General features: G+C 39.0%; 8 gene segments (V, D, J or C); all 8 read left to right on the forward strand.

Moving 5' to 3' along the window:
- Positions 1 to 1,618: 1,618 nt before the first annotated feature.
- On the forward strand, positions 1,619 to 2,475 carry LOC113047278 (Ig heavy chain V region 5A-like). The segment is given in 2 exon segments: positions 1,619 to 1,747; positions 1,839 to 2,475. Coding segments are annotated over 2 exon segments (351 nt in total).
- A 1,052-nt stretch (positions 2,476 to 3,527) lies between these two features.
- Positions 3,528 to 4,024, forward strand: LOC113047276 (Ig heavy chain V region 5A-like). The segment is given in 2 exon segments: positions 3,528 to 3,621; positions 3,706 to 4,024. Coding segments are annotated over 2 exon segments (366 nt in total).
- Positions 4,025 to 6,764: 2,740 nt separating this feature from the next.
- LOC113047405 (immunoglobulin heavy variable 3-74-like) lies at positions 6,765 to 7,212 on the forward strand. The segment is given in 2 exon segments: positions 6,765 to 6,815; positions 6,896 to 7,212. Coding segments are annotated over 2 exon segments (363 nt in total).
- A 597-nt stretch (positions 7,213 to 7,809) lies between these two features.
- Positions 7,810 to 8,343, forward strand: LOC113047279 (Ig heavy chain V region 5A-like). The segment is given in 2 exon segments: positions 7,810 to 7,927; positions 8,019 to 8,343. Coding segments are annotated over 2 exon segments (351 nt in total).
- A 3,319-nt stretch (positions 8,344 to 11,662) lies between these two features.
- LOC113047672 (Ig heavy chain V region 5A-like) lies at positions 11,663 to 12,250 on the forward strand. The segment is given in 2 exon segments: positions 11,663 to 11,788; positions 11,880 to 12,250. Coding segments are annotated over 2 exon segments (351 nt in total).
- Positions 12,251 to 15,083: 2,833 nt separating this feature from the next.
- LOC113047406 (Ig heavy chain V region 5A-like) lies at positions 15,084 to 15,547 on the forward strand. The segment is given in 2 exon segments: positions 15,084 to 15,149; positions 15,234 to 15,547. Coding segments are annotated over 2 exon segments (363 nt in total).
- Positions 15,548 to 18,612: 3,065 nt separating this feature from the next.
- Positions 18,613 to 19,278, forward strand: LOC113047673 (Ig heavy chain V region 914-like). The segment is given in 2 exon segments: positions 18,613 to 18,720; positions 18,801 to 19,278. Coding segments are annotated over 2 exon segments (348 nt in total).
- A 413-nt stretch (positions 19,279 to 19,691) lies between these two features.
- LOC113047674 (Ig heavy chain V region 5A-like) lies at positions 19,692 to 20,229 on the forward strand. The segment is given in 2 exon segments: positions 19,692 to 19,810; positions 19,922 to 20,229. Coding segments are annotated over 2 exon segments (351 nt in total).
- The last annotated feature ends 5,140 nt before the right edge of the window (positions 20,230 to 25,369 follow it).

Raw genomic sequence — 25,369 nt, forward strand, 5'->3', positions numbered from 1 at the left:
TGAACTCACTCAGCCAGACTCTAAAGAACTAAAGCCTGGCCAACCTTTGAGTCTCTCCTGTAAAGTCTCAGGCTATTCACTGTCTAGCTGTAGCTACTGCACAAACTGGATACGACAAGCTTCTGGAGGACTAGAGTGGATTGGAAGAGTTTGCTGCAGTGGAGGCACAGACTATAGTGAAAAACTAAAGAACAAGTTCAGTATATCCAGAGACACGTCCAGCAGCACTGTGACAATCACAGGCCAAAACATGCAGACTGAAGACACAGCCGTGTATTACTGCACACGAGAGTCACAGTGACACAAAACAACAAGAGGCATGCACAAAAACATCCAGAGATAGAAAGACAGCTATAGTGCGTTACATGCATAAGAAAGAAAAGTATTGTAATGAAAAGAAGGGAATAATTGGACTTTAGGTGTGATTAATGTACACGGCCCCTTAATCTAAATGAATGGTTGTTGCTTAATTCAATTAAAGTGTACAGCTGATGTGGGAGGAGATGATGATTATTTAATCTCACTTGTGGGGAAATGCTAGACGGCCGCTCGGGATATATCTCCGGCGTTGAAGATAGGCAGTCAGTGATGGGGTAAATGTGTTAGACAGTTTGGGCTAGGAGTGCTTGTGACCGATGTAACTGGTAACTGTTTAAATAATACAGACACTGGAGAAGATTTCCCGTGTATCCTCCTCGCCTGAGGTGAGCTCGTCTGCTCTGCATATGGACCCATAAACTGATAATTGAAGATTTCCTGTGTATCCTCCTCGCCTGACGTGAGCTTGTCCGTTCTGCATGTGGACCAATCTTGGCCTGTAAAAAGGGGGGTAACGTGTTTTATGAGATGGTGTTATGTTTTAACATGTAATAAAGTATTGTGTGTTAACTGCCATCTGAGTGTGCTGGTCTCTGCCTTCCCTGAACTTCATGCGGTTGTTACAGTATCAAACAAAATCTATAGATTTTAGCATGGTAATGGTTATGACAATGTTAATGTATTTGGTCTTGGTGGAGTAGATCTCCTACGCTGCTGCTGCTGTTGTTGTTGGTTATTGACAACAGATGGCAGCAGAGAATAAAAAAATCTGTAAAACACAGCCTGATCAAAATATGCTGTTAAATATGCAGTGAAGTTCACTATAAAAGCTCAAACATGACAGCACAAAGGCTCTGACTCCTTTAACACAATGTGTGTTTTTTGATGTGTAGATTTGTGGTAGTGGTTAAATATTTTACAGCGACAAACAAAAAAATTGACTTTAAGTTGGCACAGACTCTAACAGCAGCAAAATAACTCATAAGACAAAATAATGATATAATAATTAAATAATATGTTTATGAATCATATCCCATTTCAGCATTTTTTTCAAACCTAAACAGAAACATGCTTACTGAACTACTGCTATTGTCGCCATCAAAAGTATTTTATGAATACAATTTATCAGTTATCAAATTCCTCAAAAAGAATTTGAGTTGTTGGAGAAGATAATTATGTAAAATCTCTAATGAGAGCAATAAATTATATGAAGCCTAACGTGAATATTTTTGTAGCATGTAGATTTGATCAGTAGTTCTGTATGATTATGTAAATCTCCTGTTGTATATTTAAGCAGCAGGCATGAGTCAGTTTACACATTCATCTGATCACTAGAGGGAGTGAAGAATCACTTCAGTTCAGTCAAACTGTGCTGAGAAACAAACCATGATCTCTTCATCTTTAGTGCTGCTTCTGGCAGTCATATCCTGTAAGTTTAGTCTGTTTTCTGTGTGATTCATCATTTTGTTGATCAAAAGATCATGATCTCTTATTAACAGGTATTATTTGATTTGATACAGGTATTGATTCATATGAACTCACTCAGCCTGAGTCTCTGACTGTCCGTCCTGATGCCACTCTCACTATCAACTGTAAAGTCTCATATTCAGTTACAAGTGAGCATACAGACTGGATTCGTCAACCTGCAGGAAAAGCTCTGGAATGGATTGGAATCATCTGGAGTGATGGAAGCACAGCCTACAAGGATTCTCTGAAAAGCAAGTTCAGTATCAGCAGAGACACTTCCAGTAACACAATAACACTTCAAGGAAAGAATATGCGAGCTGAAGACACAGCTGTGTATTATTGTGCCAAAGAAACACAGTGACAGACTCCAACAGACTCCCTGTACAAAAACACCATCATCATATCACAAATTAAGTTTTTCTGATCATTTTCCAAAGTGTAATTAATCACTAAAAATAATTTGCACAGAAATATGAAACCAATGAAACTCAACAATCATAAATCTTTGCAGTATTTCACCAACACAACTTCACCCTTGCTATTTGCTAGTTCTTTACAATATCTGGAAGATAAGATTTACAGGTCATCTTGTTATTTAACAGTAGCAAAAGACACAATATTACCAAATTTTCCCCCACAGATATAATATAAAAAAAGAAAAAAAGATTATTTAAATGGAAATTAAATGAAGTTTAATAAAAGAAGGAGATTCAATACTTTTCTCTCAAACAGTGGCATATTTTATACATTTTTAAGCTCCACCCACATGTAAATGATATTACAGACAGTATTTCTACCAGCAGTGTTCAATGAGATTGTAGAAGTTGACCTTCTTGCATCATTTGAAATGGCAGACATTTCATTCTTATTTTTTCTCCTGATATGTTTTACTAGTATGTATAGACAGTCTGTTTGTCTGTGTAATAATATTTAATTCTGGCTTCAGATTTCATTAATAGATTAATAGATGTACTGTATATATGATAATGCTGACAGGCCATTATATTTTTTTGTTTTAGGTGTTAACGGCCAGAGCTTGGAGTCCATCCCATCAAGTCCTGTCACCAAAAAGCCTGGAGAAACTCTGAATCTCTCGTGTAAAGGATCTGGATTTGATTTTGGACAGTACGGCATGCACTGGATCAGACAGTCAGCAGGACAAACATTCATCTGGATGGGGGCTATCTGGTATGACGCCAGTAAAACAGTGTATGCTAAAAGTGTAGAGGGACGAATAGAGATCACTAGAGACAATTCAAACAGCATGGTGTACCTGAAACTCTCTGGTCTGACAACAGAAGATACAGCTGTATATTACTGTGCAGGATACACACAATGATGTAGAAGAGCACTGAGCTGTACAAAAATAGGCCAGGGAGGATAATTAGATTAAATATAATAAAATAATAACAACAGTAACAGCAGATGGCGCTGCAGCACAAGACAACTCTGAGCCAAAGAAACAGACCAAAGACATCTTATCCTACACGATGATATACTGGCCAATATTTACCTATATTTACCTAGAATATAAGCTATTTAAATGCCATGATTGCTGATACATATGTATGACCTTAATTGAATATATAAGAAAAAACAAATATCTAGTTGATTTAAATGTGTTATATTGTTAATGTCACAGAGGTCAGTGCTGTCTTCTCAAAGAAATAAATGTAGATACTCATTTACTGGGTTGCATATGCAGAATTGTATGCAAATATATCTCTCCTCCTTTTATTTGAGTTTTAAGATGAAGAGAAGCAGCTTGTTCTCACTCGTCTCAAACCATGATCTCTTCATCTCTCTGGTTGTTGCTGCTGCTGGCAGCTGTTTCTCGTAAGTCTTTACAGATTCTTTAGAGATACTTCATATTAAAACACTCAAGGTTATGCATAATATTGACCATATTTTCCCCCTCAGGTGTCCACTGTGTTGAACTGTCCCAGACTGATTCTATGGTTTTAAGTCCTGGTCAGGTTTTGACACTGTCCTGTAAACTCTCTGGATATACAGTGTCTGACAGCAGCTACTGCACTGGCTTCATTCGGCAGCCTGCAGGAAAAGCTCTGGAATGGGTTGGAGAGATATGTGGTGATGGTAACACATATTACAGTGATAAACTGAAAAGTAGATTTCAAGTCTCCAGAGATTCTTCCAGCAACACAGTTACTCTTCAAGGACAGAATATGCAGACTGAGGACACATCTGTGTATTACTGCGCCAGAGACTCACAGTGACACAGAGCAGCTACTGTCTTGTTCAGAAACCACTCTAACACTCGTCACACAAATAAACAGCTTCATGCTATCCTCACTAATACTAATTACTGATTCAGTTCAGATGCAGATTAAATACTCATAAATGCTCATTAAATATTCATGAAAATTACCTTAAACATTAGTGTATTTTATTTATAAAAAAATTACAATATTGTTAAGTAATAAAAGTAAGAAAATAATCATTATTTCAGATAGTGAAGTCTATTTTTATTGTTTAAAAATCTTTCACACAGTCTAGATATTTTTAAATGAAAAAATTCAAATGAATCTATTTTACTACAATAATGCTAGCTAGTTATAAATGTTGGTATTTTCATAGTAAATAGTAGTTTTATACGACTGGAACCTGCAACCTGGAAAAGCACTGGTGTGGATGGGCCGTATTTGGAGTAGCGGACAAGGACAAGACTAAGCCAAAAGTTTTAAAGGGGGTTGGGGGGGGGGTGAAATGCTATTTCATGCATTTATTTCTTAAGGATAATGCAGTCCCAACAAAAAAGGGTCACAATCGTGTGTTGGAACCGCAGGCGGTGAGTAAAACTGCTTCAAATATCTCTGCCTTCTTGTTAGTGCGTCCGCCTCCCATGCCGGAGATCCGGGTTCGAGTCCCGCTCGGAGCGAGTCGTTGCTGCTGCTGCTCTCGTTCAGTTTCAGCCTCGGGATCTGATTCTGGATCATAAATATACGGCTGAATCTGACTGTTAGCCATGGTTTGTTTTGGATGTTTTTTTCCTCACGGTAATGTCACAGCTTCCAAACGCTGTCAACGCAAAAGCCTACTGGAGCTCGTGATTCTTTAGCTCCGCCCACACGTCACGCCTCCAGTCGGTCGTGTTTTTCCGGGAAAAATCGGTACAGACTATCTTTCTCTTATGAATATAATAAAACTAAAGACTTTTTGGAGTTATGAAGGATGCAGTACTACTCTATAGGTACTCAAGATTAACAGGATATTGAGTGAAAACGAGCATTTCACCCCCCCTTTAAGGGATGAATAGAAATTAGAGACAGTTAAAGAAAACATGGTGTATCTCAAACTGTCTGACTGACAGAAGAGGACTCAGCTGTGTATTTCTGTGCAAGACAAGCACAGTGTTGTACAAATAAACTTGTGGTGTAAAACAGTTCTCATCTGTCACGAGATAAAGTTAATATCACAAACATTACAGTTTATATTAGGCTTGGAGTGAATAAAAACTAAATAAAGACTGTAGCTTTAAAAATGTCATACTAATCAAACATCGAAAGATCAGATCAATGTAATAGATAAAACTTAAAAAGACAATCAAGATTCATATTTATTTCACAAACACTCTAATTCACTCTAATAAATCTAACAAGTGTTATGAATCTTTAAATGCATGGAAACTATATAAGCTTTATTTGTGTGTGTACATACAATATAGTCTAGCATTGGTTCAACACAAAAGTAAATTCATTCTGTAGCATATCATCAAAGAGTTTTAACTATATAATACTCTGTGTGTGAAAAGGTAAATGTCAGTTTACTTCTTGTGAAAACAAACATTCAATGATAAGAAACATATGTAAAGATGAATGCAATGTTTAATAATAAGCAGCAGACAATGATAAGAAAATAATACATTTTATGCAAAAATGAAGAAGATTGCATCATATAGCGTTCATATAGCCAGAGCTGTTAGTCTCATCAAAGCTGTAGCTGCCTCAGTATAAACAAGGGATCATATTTTAGTCTTTACTAGTTATTGTATAAATTCAGATGTTATGCTGAAATGTGCATTGCAGCTTACTGAAATGTATAATCTCTGATGTAATTCACCAAACATTTTTTTTTTCAAGTTACATTTACATTTACATTTATCAGTGTCCACAGCTCAAAAAAGAACCTCAGGGAAGAGCATATCACATATCACCGAATATTGTGAATGTATTGTTAGAGATCAACTATATTATACATACACCACCCATTTATCCTTTTTCCTTTTTACCTGAACTTATTAATAATAATAATTTTACAGTCTTTTGAGGCTATTTTCTAAAAAAAAAAGAAGAATTTTATTTAATAATAATTTAATTATAATTAGCCATTATCATTAGAAAATAGACTCTCTATTTTAATTAAGAGTAAAAAAATCACTATGTTTCAAGGTCACAACATCAGGTTCTTTATTGTCATCAGTTTCACGAAGAACCTTTAACATCCACGGAAACTTTACATTCCACAAAAGGATCCTTATTAGTAAAAAAGAGTCTTTAGATAAAACAATCTTCATAATAAGCCAAAAAATGGTTCTTTAAAGAAATGTTCACTGAAAGGTTCTTTGGGGAACCAAAAATGGTACTTCTATGGAATTACTGTGAAAACCCCCTTTGCAACCTTTATTATATATATATATATATATATATATATATATATATATATATATATATATATATATATATATATATATATATATATATATATATATATATATATATATAATAAAGGTTGCAAAGGGGGTATATATAAAATATATATATTTTTTTTTTAAATGACCAATTTAAAATGCTCCTACACTGGTGATGGTTTGTCATATCGTTCTTTAATAGTTTGACTCTTCAGTCGTGATTGCACTTTGTGACCCCCCCCCCCCCTCCCAATGCAAATGAAAACAACTCTGGACATCTGTTTAGTATTTATGTGCTGCTGACTGGATCTGAAGTGTTACATCACCACTGTCAAGATGAAGAATACACTCTGCTTACTCCTGCTCTCATTCAGCCTACAACGTGAGTTTTCACACGTCTATTATCAGATCTACGGGAATACAGATTCCAACTTAAATCAGTCTTTTCAATCTTCTTTTTAGGCATAAAATGTCAAAGTATGGAGTCCATTGAAAGCACAACTGTGAAGAAGCCTGGAGAAACTCTGACTCTGTCCTGTAGAGGATCTGGGTTCAGCTTTGGCAGCTGGAGCATGCACTGGATCAGACAACAAGCTGGAAAACCACTTGTGTGGATGGGACGTGTTAATAGTGGCGGCAGCAGCAATGACTACTCTGAATCCTTCAAAGCTCGAACTGAAATCACCAGAGATAATTCAAAGAGTATGGTGTATCTGAAACTATCAGGCCTGACAGCAGAAGACTCAGCTGTGTATTATTGTGCAAGAGACTCACTGTGACACAAAGTCTTGTACAGCTGAACAAAAACCACACTGACTGTTTTCTCTGATGTCACTAGAGTTCAACAGATGGCAGCAGAGAATAAAAAATCTATAAAGCACAGCCTGATCAAAATATGCTGTTAAATATGCAGTGAAGTTCACTATAAAAGCTTAAACATGACAGCACAAAGGCTCTGACTCCTTTAACACAATGTGTGTTTTTCATGTGTAGATTTGTGTTAGTGGTTAAATATTTTACAGTGACATTTGTTTTCAGGGCACAACTTGCAATAGAGGCCTTTAAATCTTCTAGTGCAGTTCCAAAAGAAACGTTTACTGAACTACTGCTATTGTTGCTGTCACAAGTTTTATCAGTTATTTCAAGCCTTTAAAAAGAATTAGAATTGTTGGGGAAGAAAATTATGTCAAATTGATTCATGTCAAGTATATAAAAAAAATTAAATACTAAACAAAACATGTCTTAGAGTCTCTAATGAGAGCAATAAATCATATGAAGCCTAGCATCAATATTTTTGTTGCATGTAAATTTGATTAAAAGCTCTGTATGATTATGTAAATCTCCTGTTGCATATTTAAGCAGCAGGCATGAGTCAGTTTACACATTCATCTGATCACTAGAGGGAGTGAAGAATCACTTCAGTTCAGTCAAACTGTGCTGAGAAACAAACCATGATCACTTCATCTTTAGTGCTGCTTCTGGCCGTCATATCCTGTAAGTTTAGTCTGTTTTCTGTGTGATTTATCATTTTGTTGATCAAAAGATCACAATCTCTTATTAACAGGTATTATTTGATTTGATACAGGTATTGATTCATATGAACTCACTCAGCCTGAGTCTCTGACTGTCCGTCCTGATGCCACTCTCACTATCAACTGTAAAGTCTCATATTCAGTTACAAGTGAGCATACAGACTGGATTCGTCAACCTGCAGGAAAAGCTCTGGAGTGGATTGGAGTGATCTACTATGATGGAGACTTGTACTACAAGGATTCTCTGAAAAGCAAGTTCAGTATCAGCAGAGACACTTCCAGTAACACAATAACACTGCAAGGAAAGAATATGCGAGCTGAAGACACAGCTGTGTATTATTGTGCTAAAGAAACACAGTGACAGACTCCAATAGACTCCCTGTACAAAAACATCTTCATATTGACATTACAGTATTTATCATGCGTTTTCCTTTAACTGATATTCACAGATTTTCATCAACACAACAATTTCCTAATAAAATAAACAAAACAATAAAATAAATAAGCACTATAATCAGAAAGTCAACAGAAAGTCAGTAAAATCCATTATATTTTGCATCATTTTCATCCCATTAGAAGAGAGCAACGTTTTACTGTTGTCTCAGAAGAGGTATAGTAGTTTCAGCACGGTTTGATCAGCATTGAGGGTTTGATCGTCAGATCAGGAGGTCTATAAGAGATGTGAGCTGCCTGCTTAAACACCAACAGACTGCAGTAATCTATCAAGTGAATTTATACTGTCATAGACAATTTTCTGCAATTTCATATTTGATAATATTGATATTTCATATTAAAAGCCATTAAACAACATAAAATGAAAAGTAATGCAACACAACAATGACATTTATCTCTAATAATAGCTGGCCCAAATATGTTTCAGCATGTTATATAATCAGTTCTGTGATTTGAATATGCAAATCAGCTTACTTCTTTAAATGTGACAGTTCATCTTTGTGATCTGAACAGACATCTGAACTCTGGAAACTAAGGCTATCTTTCTGGTTTAAACTTCACATACACCATGTTTAAAAAGTGTATTGTATTTGTACTTCTGAACGTTTTACCATGTAAGTCACCACAAACAACAACAGTACAACATTTTTTAAATATACTTCATCACATTTAATATTGTTTCTTTTTCCACAGGTTTTGACTGTCAGACATTCACTCAGTCTGAAGCAGTGGTTAAAAAACCAGGAGAGTCTCACAAACTTACATGTACAATAACTGGATTTACTTTCAGCGGTCTTTATTTACACTGGATCAGACAGAGCCCTGGAAAAGGACTGGAGTGGATTGCATATATCAGCACGTACAGTACTCCAATCTCCTATTCCCAGTCAGTTCAGGGCAGGTTCACAGTGTCCAGAGATGATTCCAGCAGTCAACTGTATCTACAGATGAACAGCCTCAAGACTGAAGACACTGCTGTGTATTACTGCGCTAGAGAGTCACAGTGAATGAGTTCAGTGTCAAAGCAATACAAAAACTACTTCCTCATTCACATGTGGTGATGAAAATTGACTGATCAACCACATTCCATCACATAGAAATATTCAATTATAATCACATTCTACCTTTGTTAGGTTGTTAATAAAAATGTACAGTATTACATTTCATGTGCTTCCAATACTACACTGATTTTGTGTTAGCAGAGCCATGCTTGATTTATGCATGCAAACTGTGAAATGCTGTGATCCATTCTCAATCTCAGTTCTCATGACCTAAACAGGTTACTGAACCACATTCAAGATGACAAATGCATCACATAATTACTAACTAAATAGTATCATGTGAGCAGGAGGATGTTGTTATCAGTAAAGTACAGCTGAGATTTGGCTGTAGGTTTGAAGATGTGTGTTTTTACAGCCGTGGTTATATTCACACCAGAACAGTTTGAATAATATTAAGTTAATATTGAGTAATTTGACTTTTAGACACTGTGTTGCCAGTTAATCGCTCTGTCAACTAAAACAACTCCAAAAGAAGTCAAGGCAAAATAAACCACCGCTTCTTTGTGAAACAATTACTATCTGAATCCTGAATAATTCAAGAGGGTTTTTGAATGAATCAGTTTGATAAATGACTCAAAGATTCACTCAAAAAGTAACTTGTCACTACTAACTGTCAACAATTTACCCTGGAAACAGAGTCACTTCAAAATCCCCACCAGTTAATGCACAGACTCATTCTGGAATGAGAAAACACACGAAAAACAGACAAATCTAATACAAAGAACAGAACATTACTGTATAATGTGAGTGATCAAACATGTAATGATCATATTTATTTCTCTTTTGAAAGCATGAAATCACTCTTACAGTGAATCAACAAACTGCTTTAAACAGTGTGCATGGTTCCTAATCATAAATGTTACAGTAATTACTTGAAGTAAATACTTATTTAAAATAAAGTTCATCGTATAATGTCACATAATCTCAGAATTCTTGTTGTTTGAGCTTATGGTCACCAGCTTTGATGATAGTTGTATATTTTCACAGACAGTTATATTGTCAAATTATATTTACAGACTTGACAAAACCATTCAGATACTGAAATATGCTGAACTGCAAAATCTCATTCGTCTCAAACCATGATCTCTTCATCTCTCTGGTTGTTGCAGCTGCTGCCAGCTGTTTCTCTTAAGTCTTCATAGCTTCTTTAGAGATACTTCATGTGGCCTTCAGGTGCCTTACTGTGCCCAGAAATGGACAAATGCCTGATTAAACTATCAGTAACAGGGAGAACATGTAGAAATGTAGACCAATGAGATATTCATGCATATTATCCTAGCTAAAGGACATAGACAGGTCCTGGTGTACAAAAATACATAACTGTATTTCTTGTAACACATGCTTATAAATGTTAAGATTTCACAACACCACAGTAAAAAAAAAAAAAAGGGTATAATAAAAATAATAATTCTGAAAGTAATTTTGAAAATGCAATAAAAATAAAAAAAAACATGATAAACACAAACACTAAACTTTTAATAAAATAATCTGATAGGCTATATGTGTATAATTTAATAACATATAGCCTAGTTTGATATATGAATTGGATGTTCGTCAACGATTGCATTCAGTCGGAGAATACCGTGTTTACAGCTCCGTAAAATAAACTACTGGAAGCTCTGTAGTTTTGCTGCATAGACCTACAGCTAAAATATTAAAATTACAAACACACAATGACATTTTCAGTTACTTCCATTTCTGAGGAAAAAATGTAAATAAAATACTGTAGTCCTAAACAGAACATGCGAGCTCAATCACGCACAAATAAAATGAGTGTCTCTAAAATGTGTTTGCGTTAAACTTGTTATTAACATATTAATTTTGACAGGCCTACTTGAAATAAAATACATTTTAACCAAAGTAAAATAAAATGTTAAAAAAGTTAAACATTTTTACATCTAGTCCACATTTCTGAATTTAATGCCTTATATGTTTTAATATAAGCAATAAATTATTTATTTTTGTCACTTCTATGTGTTCAATTTTTTTTTTATTACTTACAGTCACAATGTCTGCAAACTGTTTACATTTCTGCTCATTGACTCTGTCCCTGTAAATAAAGACCTCATTAAATTCAAAACTAAAAGCTTTTAAAATCATGTCCAGGACAATGTGATGCATGTGAAGTTCATAAGCTCTGTGTGATTATGTAAATCTCCTGTTGCATATTTAAGCAGCAGACATGAGTCAGTTTACACATTCATCTGATCACTAGAGGGAGTGAAGAATCACTTCAGTTCAGTCAAACTGTGCTGAGAAACAAACCATGATCTCTTCATCTTTAGTGCTGCTTCTGGCAGTCATATCCTGTAAGTTTAGTCTGTTTTCTGTGTGATACATCATTTTGTTGATTACAAGATCATGATCTCTTACTAACAGGTATTATTTGATTTGATACAGGTATTGATTCATATGAACTCACTCAGCCTGAGTCTCTGACTGTCCGTCCTGATGCCACTCTCACTATCAACTGTAAAGTCTCATATTCAGTTACAAGTGAGCGTACAGCCTGGATTCGTCAACCTGCAGGAAAAGCTCTGGAATGGATTGGAATCATCTGGAGTGATGGAAGCACAGACTACAAGGATTCTCTGAAAAGCAAGTTCAGTATCAGCAGAGACACTTCCAGTAACACAATAACACTGCAAGGAAAGAATATGCGAGCTGAAGACACAGCTGTGTATTATTGTGCCAGACGTACACAGTGACAGACGCTAATAGACTCCCTGTACAAAAACACCATCATCATATCAACAGAGGTGTTAATTATAGGGCCTAAAAACTCTGCTTGTAATAACCTAGAACACTGTCTAAGACTTGATGGTTGCTCTGTCAATTCTTCGTCATCAGTTAGGAACCTAGGTGTGCTATTTGATCCCAATCTTTCCTTAGAAAGCCACGTTTCTAGCATTTGTAAAACTGCATTTTTCCATCTCAAAAATATATCTTAATTACGGCCTATGCTCTCAATGTCAAATGCAGAAATGTTAATCCATGCATTTATGACTTCAAGGTTAGATTATTGTAATGCTTTATTGGGTGGTTGTTCTGCACGCTTAGTAAACAAACTACAGCTAGTCCAAAATGCAGCAGCAAGAGTTCTTACTAGAACCAGGAAGTATGACCATATTAGCCCGGTCCTGTCATCGCTGCACTGGCTCCCTATCAAACATCTTATAGTTTTTAAAATATTGCTTATTACTTATAAAGCCCTGAATGGTTTAGCACCTCAGTATTTGAATGAGCTCCTTTTACATTATACTCCTCTACGTCCGCTACGTTCTCAAAACTCAGGCAATTTGATAATACCTAGAATATCAAAATCAACTGCGGGCGGCAGATCCTTTTCAAATTTTGGCGCCTAAACTCTGGAATAACCTACCTAACATTGTTCGGGAGGCAGACACACTCTTGCAGTTTAAATCTAGATTAAAGACCCATCTCTTTAATCTGGCTTACACATAAACATACTAATATGCTTTTAATATCCAAATCCGTTAAAGGATTTTTTGGCTGCATTAATTAGGTAAACTGGAAACAGAAACACTTCACATAACACCGTACTTTCTACATCATTAGAAGAATGGCATCTACGCTAATATTTGTCTGTTTCTCTCTTGTTCCGAGGTCACCGTGGCCACCAGATCCAGTCTGTATCCAGATCAGAGGGTCACTGCAGTCGCCCGGATCCAGTATGTATCCAGACCAGATGGTGGATCAGCACCTAGAAAGGACCTCTACTGCCCTGAAAGACAGCGGAGACCAGGACAACTAGAGCTCCAGATACAGATCCCCTGTAAAGACCTCGTCTCAGAGGACCACCGGGACAAGACCACAGGAAACAGATGATTCTTCTGCACAATCTGACTTTGCTGCAGCCTGGAATTGAACTACTGGTTTCGTCTGGTCAGAGGAGAACTGGCCCCCAACTGAGCCTGGTTTCTCCCAAGGTTTTTTTCTCCATTCTGTCACCGATGGAGTTTCGGTTCCTTGCCGCTGTCGCCTCTGGCTTGCTTAGTTGGGGTCACTTCATCTACAGCGATATCATTGTCTTGATTGCAAATAAATGCACAGACACTATTTAAACTGAACTGAGATGATGACATCACTGAATTCAATGATGAACTGCCTTTAACTATCATTTTGCATTATTGAGACACTGTTTTCCAAATGAATGTTGTTCAGTGCTTTGACGCAATGTATTTTGTTTAAAGCACTATATAGATAAAGGTGATTGATCATATCACAAATTAAATCTTTCTGATCACAAAGTGTAATCACTAAAAATAATTTGCACCACAATATGAAACCAATGAAACTCAACAATCATAAATCTTTGCAGTATTTCACCAACACAACTTCACCCTTGCTATTTGCTAGTTCTTTAAAATATCTGGAAGATAAGATTTACAGGTCATCTTGTTATTTAACAGTAGCCAAAAAAAACAATATTACCAATTTTTTTCCCCACAGATATAATTTAAAAAAGAAGAAAAGATTATTTAAATGGAAATTAAATTAAATTTAATGAAAGAAGGATATTCAATACTTTTCTCACAAACAGTGGCATATTTTATACATTTTAAAGCTCCACCCACATGTAAATGATATTACAGACAGTATTTCTACCAGCAGTGTTCAATGAGATTGTAGAAGTTGACCTTCCTGCATCATTTGAAATGGCAGACATTTCATTCTTATTTTTTCTCCTGATGTGTTTTACTAGTATGTATAGACAGTCTGTTTGTCTGTGTAATAATATTTAATTCTGGCTTCAGATTTCATTAATAGATTAATAGATGTACTGTATATATGATAATGCTGACAGGCCATTATATATATTTTTGTTTAAGGTGTAAACAGTCAGAGCTTGGAGTCCATCCCATCAAGTCCTGTCACCAAAAAGCCTGGAGAAACTCTGAATCTCTCGTGTAAAGGATCTGGATTTGATTTTGGACAGTACGGCATGCACTGGATCAGACAGTCAGCAGGACAAACATTCATCTGGATGGGGGTTATCTGGTATGACGCCAGTAAAACAGTGTATGCTAAAAGTGTAGAGGGACGAATAGAGATCACTAGAGACAATTCAAACAGCATGGTGTACCTGAAACTCTCTGGTCTGACAACAGAAGATACAGCTGTATATTACTGTGCGAGACACACAATGATGCAGAAGAGCACTGAGCTGTACAAAAACAGGCCAGGGAGGATAATTAGATTAATTATAATAAAATAATAACAACAGTAACAGCAGATGGCGCTGCAGCACAAGACAACTCTGAGCCAAAGAAACAGACCAAAGACATCTTATCCTACACGATGATATACTGGCCAATATTTACCTATATTTACCTAGAATATAAGCTATTTAAATGCCATGATTGCTGATACATATGTATGACCTTAAGTGAATATATAAGAAAAAACAAATATCTAGTTGATTTAAATGTGTTATATTGTTATTGTCACAGAGGTCAATGCTGTCTTCTGAAAGAAATAAATGTAGATACTCATTTACTGGGGTTGCATATGCAGTATTGTATGCAAATATATCTCTCCTCCTCTTTATTTGAGTTTTAAGATGAAGAGAATCAGCTTGTTCTCACTCGTCTCAAACCATGATCTCTTCATCTCTCTGGTTGTTGCTGCTGCTGGCAGCTGTTTCTCGTAAGTCTTTACAGCTTCTTTAGAGATACTGCATATTAAAACACTCATGGTTATACATAATACTGACCATATTTTCCCCCTCAGGTGTCCACTGTGTTGAACTGATCCAGACTGATTCTATGGTCTTAAGTCCTGGTCAGGTTTTGACACTGTCCTGTAAACTCTCTGGATATACAGTGACTGACAGCTACTGCACTGGCTTCATTCGGCAGCCTGCAGGAAAAGCTCTGGAATGGGTTGGATACATATGTGGTAGCGGTAGCACATATTACAGTGATAAACTGAAAAGTAGATTTCAAGTCTCCAGAGATTCTTCCAGCAACACAGTGACTCTTCAAGGACAGAATATGCAGACTGAGGACACATCTGTGTATTACTGCGCCAGAGACTCACCGTGACACAGTGTTCAGAAACCACTCTAACACTCGGCACACAAATAAACAGCTTTATGCTATCCTCACTAATACTAATTACTGATTTAGTTCAGATCCAGATTAAATACTCATAAATGCTTATTAAGTATTCAGAAAAATGACCCAGATATTAGTGTACTTTCTTTATAAAAAATGTACAATATTGTTAATAAAGTTATAAAATATAATTATTTTTCATTATTTCAGATAGTGAAGTCTATTTTTATGGTTTAAAAATCTTTCACACAGTCTAGATATTATTAAATGAAAAAATTAAAATGAATCTCTTTTATAATAATGCTAGCTAGTTATAAATGTTGGTATTGTCATAGTAAAGAGTAGTTTTGTAGTTTAATAGTTAGAATGTTATAAGTTAATTTGATGAAGGAGCAAATCATTTAAATCAAATCTGATTAAAGTTTAAGTTGTACCACAAAATCTACTGGAACCTGCAACCTGGAAAAGCACTGGTGTGGATGGGCCGTATTTGGAGTAGCGGACAAGGACAAGACTATGCCAAAAGTTTTAAAGGATGAATAGAAATTAGAGACAGTTAAAGAAAACATGGTGTATCTCAAACTGTCTGACTGACAGAAGAGGACTCAGCTGTGTATTTCTGTGCAAGACAAGCACAGTGTTGTACAAATAAACTTGTGGTGTAAAACTGCAGTTCTCATCTGTCACGAGATAAAGTTAATATCACAAACATTATAGTTTATATTAGGCTTGGAGTGAATAAAAACTAAATAAAGACTGTAGCTTTAAATATTTCATACTAATCAAACATCAAAAGATCAGATCAATGTAATAGATATTAATAAGCGCTGGATTCTGGTTATCCTCTGTGTAAATGTAAACGATAATCTCAGTAATCTTTTATCATTTCCTCATTATGCATATTCAAAAGAATCTATGACAGGCTGCAAGTATTAATATCCCGCTGAACTGAATGAAGCTGTAGAGTCATAAACATTCACAAGATGAAGAATATACCCGCATTACTAATATTGTTCAACTTAAACTGTGAGTTAATAAAGTGTGTGAGACAGAGAGACAGACAAGAGCCTTGAAATCACCAGAGATGAAAAGCATGATGTATCTGAAACTGTCTGGACTGACAGAAGAGGACTCACAGTGATACTAATGTATGTGGCAACATGATTCAAAAACTGGTCTAGACACACTTTTACTGTAAAACTGCAGTTCTCTTCTGTGTCAGTAGGTTGCAGTCGAACACTAGACGTTGTCCACTACACAGTGACACACAATCACAGAAACACAGCGACTCATACAGTCAAAATATTTGTTTTAAACTTTTCAAAACTTAAAAAGACAATCAAGATTCATATTACTTTCAAACACTCTAATTCACTCTAATAAGTGTAATAAGTGTTTTGAATCTTTAAATGCATGACAACTATATAAGCTTTGTTTATGTGTGTACATGCAATATAATGCACACATAAGGTCCTTTTTTCAGTCAAGTCTAGCACTGGATCAACACAAAAGTGAATTAATTCTGTAGCATAGCATCAAAGAGCTTTAACTATTTAATACTCTGTATGTGAAAAGGTAAATGTCAGTATACTTCTCGTGAACAAACATTCAATGATAAGACACATATGTACAGATGAATGCAATGTTTAATAATAAGCAGCACACAAAACAAGAAAATAATACATTTTATGCAAAACTAAAGAAGATTGCATCATATAGCTGTTCATGTAGCCAGAGCTGCAAGTTTTGCTATTTATGTTTCATTGTAATGACTGTTTCTTGGGTTATAACACTGTCAACCCTTCAGTAGGCCCCTATACTGACATTAAATCAGAATTATGGGTGAGTATGTCATGCTCCTTTAATGTGGTAAAACATTGTGTGCTTGATTTTATACTTTTCTTATATAATGACAAATAAGGCAAAGTATGTAAACCTCATACATAACCTCACATCTGTTGTGTGTGTATACTTTCTAAGCATATTATAGTGGTAATAGCAGGAAATGAAAGGCAGAACTCAAATTAACGCTCAAACAACAGGCTACATGTTGTTTGAGCGCTAATTTGAGTTCTGCCTTTAATTTCCTGCTATTACTTAGTATTGTCTGTGCAGTGCAGTTTTGTTTTTGAAATATGCTGCAGTTGTCTGCAGGGATAAATATGAATGCATGAAGCAAAATATCAAATCAGAGTACATGCTTTTGTTTGTGAAGAGAGAGGATTTCCATGATGCAAATCTCTCGTGCACATGCACAGTATAAGCTGTAGCTGCCTCAGAATAAACAGGGGATCATCTTTTAGTCTTTACTAGATATTGTATGATATCAGATGTTATGCTGAAATGTGAATTGCAGCTTACTGAAATGTATAATCTCTGATGTAATTCACCAAACATTTTTTCAGCACTATATCACCTGAAGTTACATTTACATTTATCAGTGTCCACAGCTCAAAAAAGAACCTCAGGGAAGAGCATATCACATATCACCGAATATTGTGAATGTATTGATAGAGATCAACTATATTATACATACACCACCCATTTATCCTTTTTCCATTTTTACCTGAACTTATTAATAATAATATTTTTACAATCTTTTGAGGCTATTTTGTAAAAAAAAAGAAGAATTTAATTTAATAATAATTTAATTATAATTAGCCGTCACAACATCAGGTTCTTTATTGTCATCAGTTTCACGAAGAACCTTTAACATCCACGGAAACTTTACATTCCACAAAAGGCTCCTTATTAGTAAAAAAAAATCTTTAGATAAAACAATCTTCATACTGAGCCAAAAAATGGTTCTTTAAACAAATGTTCACTGAAAGGTTCTTTGGGGAACCAAAAATGGTACTTCTATGGAATTACTGTGAAAACCCCCTTTGCAACCTTTATTATTATATATATTTTTTTAAAGGAGCAATTACACTGCTATGCTCGTACACTGGTGATGGTTTGTCATATCGTTCTTTAATAGTTTGATCCTTCAGTCATAATTGCACTTTGTGACCCCCCCCCACCCCCCCCAATGCAAATTAAAACAACTCTGGACATCTGTTTAGTATTTATGTGCTGCTGACTGGATCTGAAGTGTTACATCACCACTGTCAAGATGAAGAATACACTCTGCTTACTGCTGCTCTCATTCAGCCTACAGCGTGAGTTTTCACATGTCTATTATCAGATCTACGGGAATACAGATTCCAACTTAAATCAGTATTTTCAATCTTCTTTTTAGGCATAAAATGTCAAAGTATGGAGTCCATTGAAAGCACAACTGTGAAGAAGCCTGGAGAAACTCTGACTCTGTCCTGTAGAGGATCTGGGTTCAGCTTTAGCAGCTGGAACATGCACTGGATGAGACAAAAAGTTGGAAAACCCCTTGTGTGGATGGGCGGCAGTGGCTATGGCTACTCTGAATCCTTCAAAGGTCGAACTGAAATCACCAGAGATAATTCAAAGAGTATGGTGTATCTGAAACTATCAGGCCTGACAGCAGAAGACTCAGCCGTGTATTATTGTGCAAGAGACTCACTGTGACACAAAGGTCTTGTACAGCTGAACAAAAACCACACTGACTGTTTTCTCTGATGTCACTAGAGTTCAACAGATGGCAGCAGAGAATAAAAAATCTATAAAACACAGCCTGATGAAAATATGCTGTTAAATATGCAGTGAAGTTCACTATAAAAGCTTAAACATGACAGCACAAAGGCTCTGACTCCTTTAACACAATGTGTGTGTTTTTCTATGTGTAGATTTGTGTTAGTGGTTAATTATTTTACAGTGACATTTGTTTTCATGGCACAACTTGCAATAGAGGCCTTTAAACCTTCTAGTGCAGTTCCAAAAGAAACGTTTACTGAACTACTGCTATTGTTGCTGTCATAAGTTTTATCAGTTATTTCAAGCCTTTAAAAAGAATTGTTGGGGAAGAACATTATGTCAAATTGATTCATGTCAAGTAGATAAAAAAAATTAAAATACTGAACAAAACATGTCTTAGAGTCTCTAATGAGAGCAATAAATCATATGAAGCCTACCATTAATATTTTTGTTGCATGTAAATTTTAGCTCTGTGCGAATATGTAAATCTCCTGTTGCATATTTAAACAGCAGGCATGAGTCAGTTTACACATTCATCTGATCACTAGAGGGAGTGAAGAATCACTTCAGTTCAGTCAAACTGTGCTGAGAAAAAAACCATGATCTCTTCATCTTTAGTGATGCTTCTGGCAGTCATATCCTGTAAGTTTAATCTATTTTCTGTGTGATACATCATTTTGTTGATCAAAAGATTGTTAACAGTTTCTAAATGTCATGATCTCTTATTAACAGGTATTATTTGATTTGATACAGGTATTGATTCATATGAACTCACTCAGCCTGAGTCTCTGACTGTCCGTCCTGATGCCACTCTCACTATCAACTGTAAAGTCTCATATTCAGTTACAAGTGAGCGTACAGGCTGGATTCGTCAACCTGCAGGAAAAGCTCTGGAGTGGATTGGAATCATTTGGACTGATGGAAGCTTATACTACAAGGATTCTCTGAAAAGCAAGTTCAGTATCAGCAGAGACACTTCCAGTAACACAATAACACTGCAAGGAAACAATATGCGAGCTGAAGACACAGCTGTGTATTATTGTGCCAGACGTACACAGTGACAGACTCTAACAGACTCCCTGTACAAAAACGTCTCAGGTTACAAATGTAACCTTGGTTCCCTGAGAACAGGGAACGAGACAATACGTCAATGACGCTATGGGGAACGCCTCAGGTGTGACAGGTGTCTGAAATCAAATATCAACTCACAGCAATCATGCTGACCGGCGACAGCCGTGAATCATCAGCTTGAATGATGAGCGTGCGACCTGGATATAAAAAGGGCGCCTTGAAACCATGACAATATCCTTTCGTCTGAAGGGACTGTTTGGCTGGGAGACGTATTGTCTCATTCCCTGTTCTCAGGGAACCAAGGTTACATTTGTAACCTGAGACGTTCCCTTTCGAAGGGAACTTCGACAATACGTCAACGACGCTATGGGGAACGAAATACCCACGCCGCCATGCTAAAGGGAGTGCATGCCCAATGGCAGTGACAACTGTCAGAACCAGCAATTCAATGAACGCTAGAACCACTCACCCTCAGGTCACACAGGGCTGTCAGTGACAGCACTCCCTACGGTCATAGCCCAAGCTATATGATACCACAGAAAACCTCCATAAACATAGTTTAGTGAAAGGTCTACCTGGGCCTGCTCAAGGGCCTAGGACCACAACTTCAACTTCTTAGAAGGGGTCCCTTCTAGGGAATGTGGCTAGGGAACCAGAGGGAACCCCAGCCAGTCACTATTCAGGGGAATGTACCACCTGAAATGCCACCAGGCAGGCCTGACCTGGTGTCACTACATAAGACACTACAGACTGGCCACTTCCTGTCTGTCCGAAGACAGAGCCTCTGGACACTTTCCTTTAGGAAGGCATCCAGCCCGAGGAACTGCGGAGCAGGCAGTGAATCACTCGGCCCGGATCTCAGAGACGGGATATCCTGGAGAGTATGACTCAGCATAGTGCTTTACAACCCTTGCCAGCGAGGGGAGTTTCTCTAGGAGACCACATACTCAAATTGACCCTCAGTGAGGGGAGCATAAGATCTACCTGGTAGGCAACCAGGCTGTAGCAGGATAAAAAGGTTCCAGGAGGGAACCCGTAGCAGAGAATAAAAACTTGAGCCGAGCCAGGGCGCAAACTCACCTCCGGTAGCTGCCTGATAAGGACTGCTAAACTGAAAGTAAGTGGCCACTAGCTTACAAAACCCAGCATCACCGTGAAACTACTCCCAGGGAGACCTGGAGAGGCCTACTACCTGACAACCACAGTATGTGGGAGCTCACAGTATGTCACCTTCAGAGAGGCCTGGTGAAGCCTACTATCTGATAACCACAATATGTGGGAGTTCACCTACAGAGAGGCCTAGAGAGGCCTACTACCTGTTACCAGATAACCACCTTAAGTGGAAACTGAAAGTCATTTGGAACTCAACTCCAGGGAGGCCTGGTGAGGCCTACTACCTGACAACCACAGTATGTGGGAGCTCAACTTCAGGGAGGCCTAGCGAGGCCTACTACCTGATAAACACAATGCAGGAAAGCTTACTTTCAGGGAGGCCTGGAGAGGCCTACTACCTGAAAACCATAGCTGATAGTGAGCCAGACTGGCAGTCCAGTTGACTGTCTTTGGGGCTTTGCCTTCAGGGAGGCCTTATGAGGCCTACTACCTGACAGTTCAAAGAAGCGGGAATTCAACTCCAGCCTGCTAGCTGATAGCGAGTCTATTCTGCTACTTTAATGAACACTGCTGGAACCATACTATTAAAAATTTTTCCTATAGTTTTGTCCAAGTGTATGTTCCACAATGTTGCGACCCACGTCAGAGGAGGCCTGTTAAGGCCTACTAATCAGCAGTGAGCCTTCTGCCCGAACTACCAGGGCCAACCACCGAAGGTGAGCTGGCCTAGGAGCCCTATTGGGGGCTATTCCGTCAAGGAGGCCTGCTGGGGCCTACTACCCAACTGTGCAGCCTTCGCGGCAGAAATCTGTTGCTACAGCATCCTGGTACCTAATCACATTGCCAGAGGCAGTGTACTCAGCAAATAGCAATACCCTTATAGCAGGGGAGTACAACTTACGCCATTCTGCCTAGTGGAGGCCCCATTAGGGGCCTACCTACTAAATGCATAGGTGTCAGCCCATGGCAATGCTCTGGCTTCAAAGGGAGCGGAGTTCAAAAACCGGAATGAAATGTAGTTTAGCATTCCCTGCTCAACCGGAGCCATCGTGGTGTGAGGTAGATACATACAGAGCTGAGAATGGACTACTCAAAACTACCCCGAGTTAGCGTGGAGTAACAACCATATGCCCCTGCAATGTTAGACAGGGAGCAGGCCTGCAAGTGGCTCCAAAGGGTGACAGGGATTTGTCCTGCGCCCAGCCTAGGGGAGCGGGGGGGCTAAATTGCAAGCCAACCCACTTCAACCCATCGGTCAAGCGATTAGCTCAACGGCTGAGTGGAGCCAGCTCTAGAGGCCCAAAAACATCTCTGTTCGGCAGGGTCTGACAAACTCTCACTTCGCAGAGCGAAAGATGGCCTAACCCTGCCAGACTGATCCTACCTCAGCTACCACCCTGCATTACTCTATCACCCCTGAATGCAGAGAAAGGGGCGGGCCTTGGCCAACAACTCCCATTTAAGGGAGGAGGCTGAAATCAAGGGGAGGAAGCCTAACACATAATGAATGTGGGCAGCTATACTTAGCAACACGCCTCCAAAATCCCTAGCATAGCCTAGGCCAGCTACAGAGGCGGCCCGGATGGGGTCCGACCTACAAGCATAGATCTACCTGAGGGCTCGGAGGAGCCACAGCCTACTTGATTGAGAGGCCGTGAAAACACTCAACCTACTGAAACCCAACAGAGATCAGGGGAGCGAGTACTCAGGATACCAATGTCACAAACCGATAGGCAGGACATCTATCTGAAGATCTATCTGAAGTGCCAGCGTCAGTCTAAACCTAAAGCAAAAAAGTTTTTTTTTTTTTTTTAGGAAGACCAACTACTCTACCCTCTGGGTGGCTAATAGCCCTAAGGCTAAACAGAAATGAGCGGTTGCCCACCACGCATATAAAATGTTATGACAGGAAGGCCATCACATACTCAGCACAGAAGCCAAATCTTCTTTGAGCTTCTTCCTAATTCGTTCTAGCCACCAACTGGGGGAGGCTTCAGGGCCCTAAAGTCCATACTTTAATTGCTCCTCTAAGAATGACCCCCTAGGTCTATACAGGGAACAGGGTCTGTAGAGAAATACAATCAGTGTTAGTTATACACACAGAATTTTACAAACCAAAAGTTCACCTGCGGCGTGCGGAGTGAAGACTCGCCAGAGAGTTCTCAATGAATCTGGGGTCCACCACTTTTACACGCCTAAAAGAGGCGCTCACATCAACCAGTTGCTATGGTGGGCCATCAGAACATAGTTCTCATCATAAGGCCCATTCCCAGGGCTGGTGTAACGTAAACGCCTGGGGAGTCAAGAAGAGGGAGAGGGCTGGTAGAAAAGGCCCTCCAGGGAGATCAAACCCTATTTCCGCTGAGTGTTGCAGCGCTTGTGCTGAATGACCTCCCTTAAGTCCCTCTTTTTGCGGGAGGCCCGCCTCCTCTGTGTCCTACTCCTCCATGGAGGGGGGGCACGAGAGGCGACACTAGACCTCTGGTCCTGCCTACGGTCCTCAGACCAAGACGGACCAGGTCCTCCCGCCTGCCTGGGCTGGGGCCCGGATCTCAGAGGTATACAGGTCTTAAATGCAGCTGAGCGCGCCTTCGCCTCCCTAAACTTTCCAACCACCGCCTCAACGGAGGTGCCAAAAAGTTTAGCAGGCGAAACTGGTGAATCAAGGAGAAGGGATTTTTCTTTCTCCCCGATATCAGCAGATATCAACAGATGTCTCTCTGTGGCCACCATCGCCGCCATCGATCGGCCGATCGCGGCAGCAGTCTGTTTAGTGGCCCGGAGGGACAAATCTGTGGTCCGGCGCAACTCAGCGACTGCCTCAGGGGACAGCCCTGCCCCCTGGTCAAGATCCTGCAGCAGGTCAGCTTGGTAGGCTTGGAGCACTGCCATGGTATGAAGGGCAGCACCAGCCTGACCTGCTGCCGTGTACGCTCTGCCATTCAAGCGAGCCGTGGCTTTAAGGGGCTTGGATGGCAGAGTCGGAGCTTTTAGTGTCGACACCTGCCCAGAAACAAGATAATTCGCAAACGTCTCTTCATCGGGCGGCATGGACACATAACCGTACTCACCGATCCCCTCAACATCAGCGAAGTTGCCCCGCTGATGTCGATGAATACGGGCAGAGTACGGTTTCTTCCATGCCCTCTCGATCTCTGAATGGAGATCAGGAAGGAATGGAAGGCTCTGCTGAGCTGGTGGTCTATGTTCAGGGAGAAACCGATCATCCAAACAACTGTGAACGATCTCTCCCTGAGCGCGCCGCCATGGCAACTGAAATTTGTCAGTGGCGCGCTCCATAACTTCCACCAGCTCTGCGTACACGGGGCAGGATGGCTGACGAGGTTGAGGATCTAAATCATCCTCCTCAGCCATCTCTTGCCCGGCCTGAAGAGCACTCGCTGCAGTATTAGTAGGAGAAAAGTCTCCGTCATCCACCTGCAGCTCACTCTCGTCAGCCGATGACGCGTCCGAGAGGTTAACGCCCCTCTCGAGACTGTCAGCGAGCTCCATCTGGGAGCCCCATGAAGCGCGTCGCCGCTCTGCCTCGGCACGAGCGGGACCTGATCCGCGAGGACCAGACGCTGAACTCTCTTCCCTCGAGAAGAGAGCCCGACGAGACCGGAGCGTTCTCATAGGAAAACGCTCACAATATGCACAGGATGCTCCCTCAAGAGCATCCTGTGCGTGCTCTTCACCCAAACAGTACACACACATCTCGTGAGTGTCACCCGGCGACAAATATCTTGGGCACGGGTCAGCACATTTCACAAAACTTTTAGGACTTGCCTTAGATGTGCGTTTCATTTCTTCGCTGTAAGCAGACGTTTAAATCAGACAAAAAGGTCCCTGAAGATGAAAAGGATATTGTCATGGTTTCAAGGCGCCCTTTTTATATCCAGGTCGCACGCTCATCATTCAAGCTGATGATTCACGGCTGTCGCCGGTCAGCATGATTGCTGTGAGTTGATATTTGATTTCAGACAGCTGTCACACCTGAGGCGTTCCCCATAGCGT

This window comes from Carassius auratus, chromosome 28 (genome assembly GCF_003368295.1).
Source record: "Carassius auratus strain Wakin chromosome 28, ASM336829v1, whole genome shotgun sequence".
NCBI lineage: Eukaryota > Metazoa > Chordata > Actinopteri > Cypriniformes > Cyprinidae > Carassius > Carassius auratus.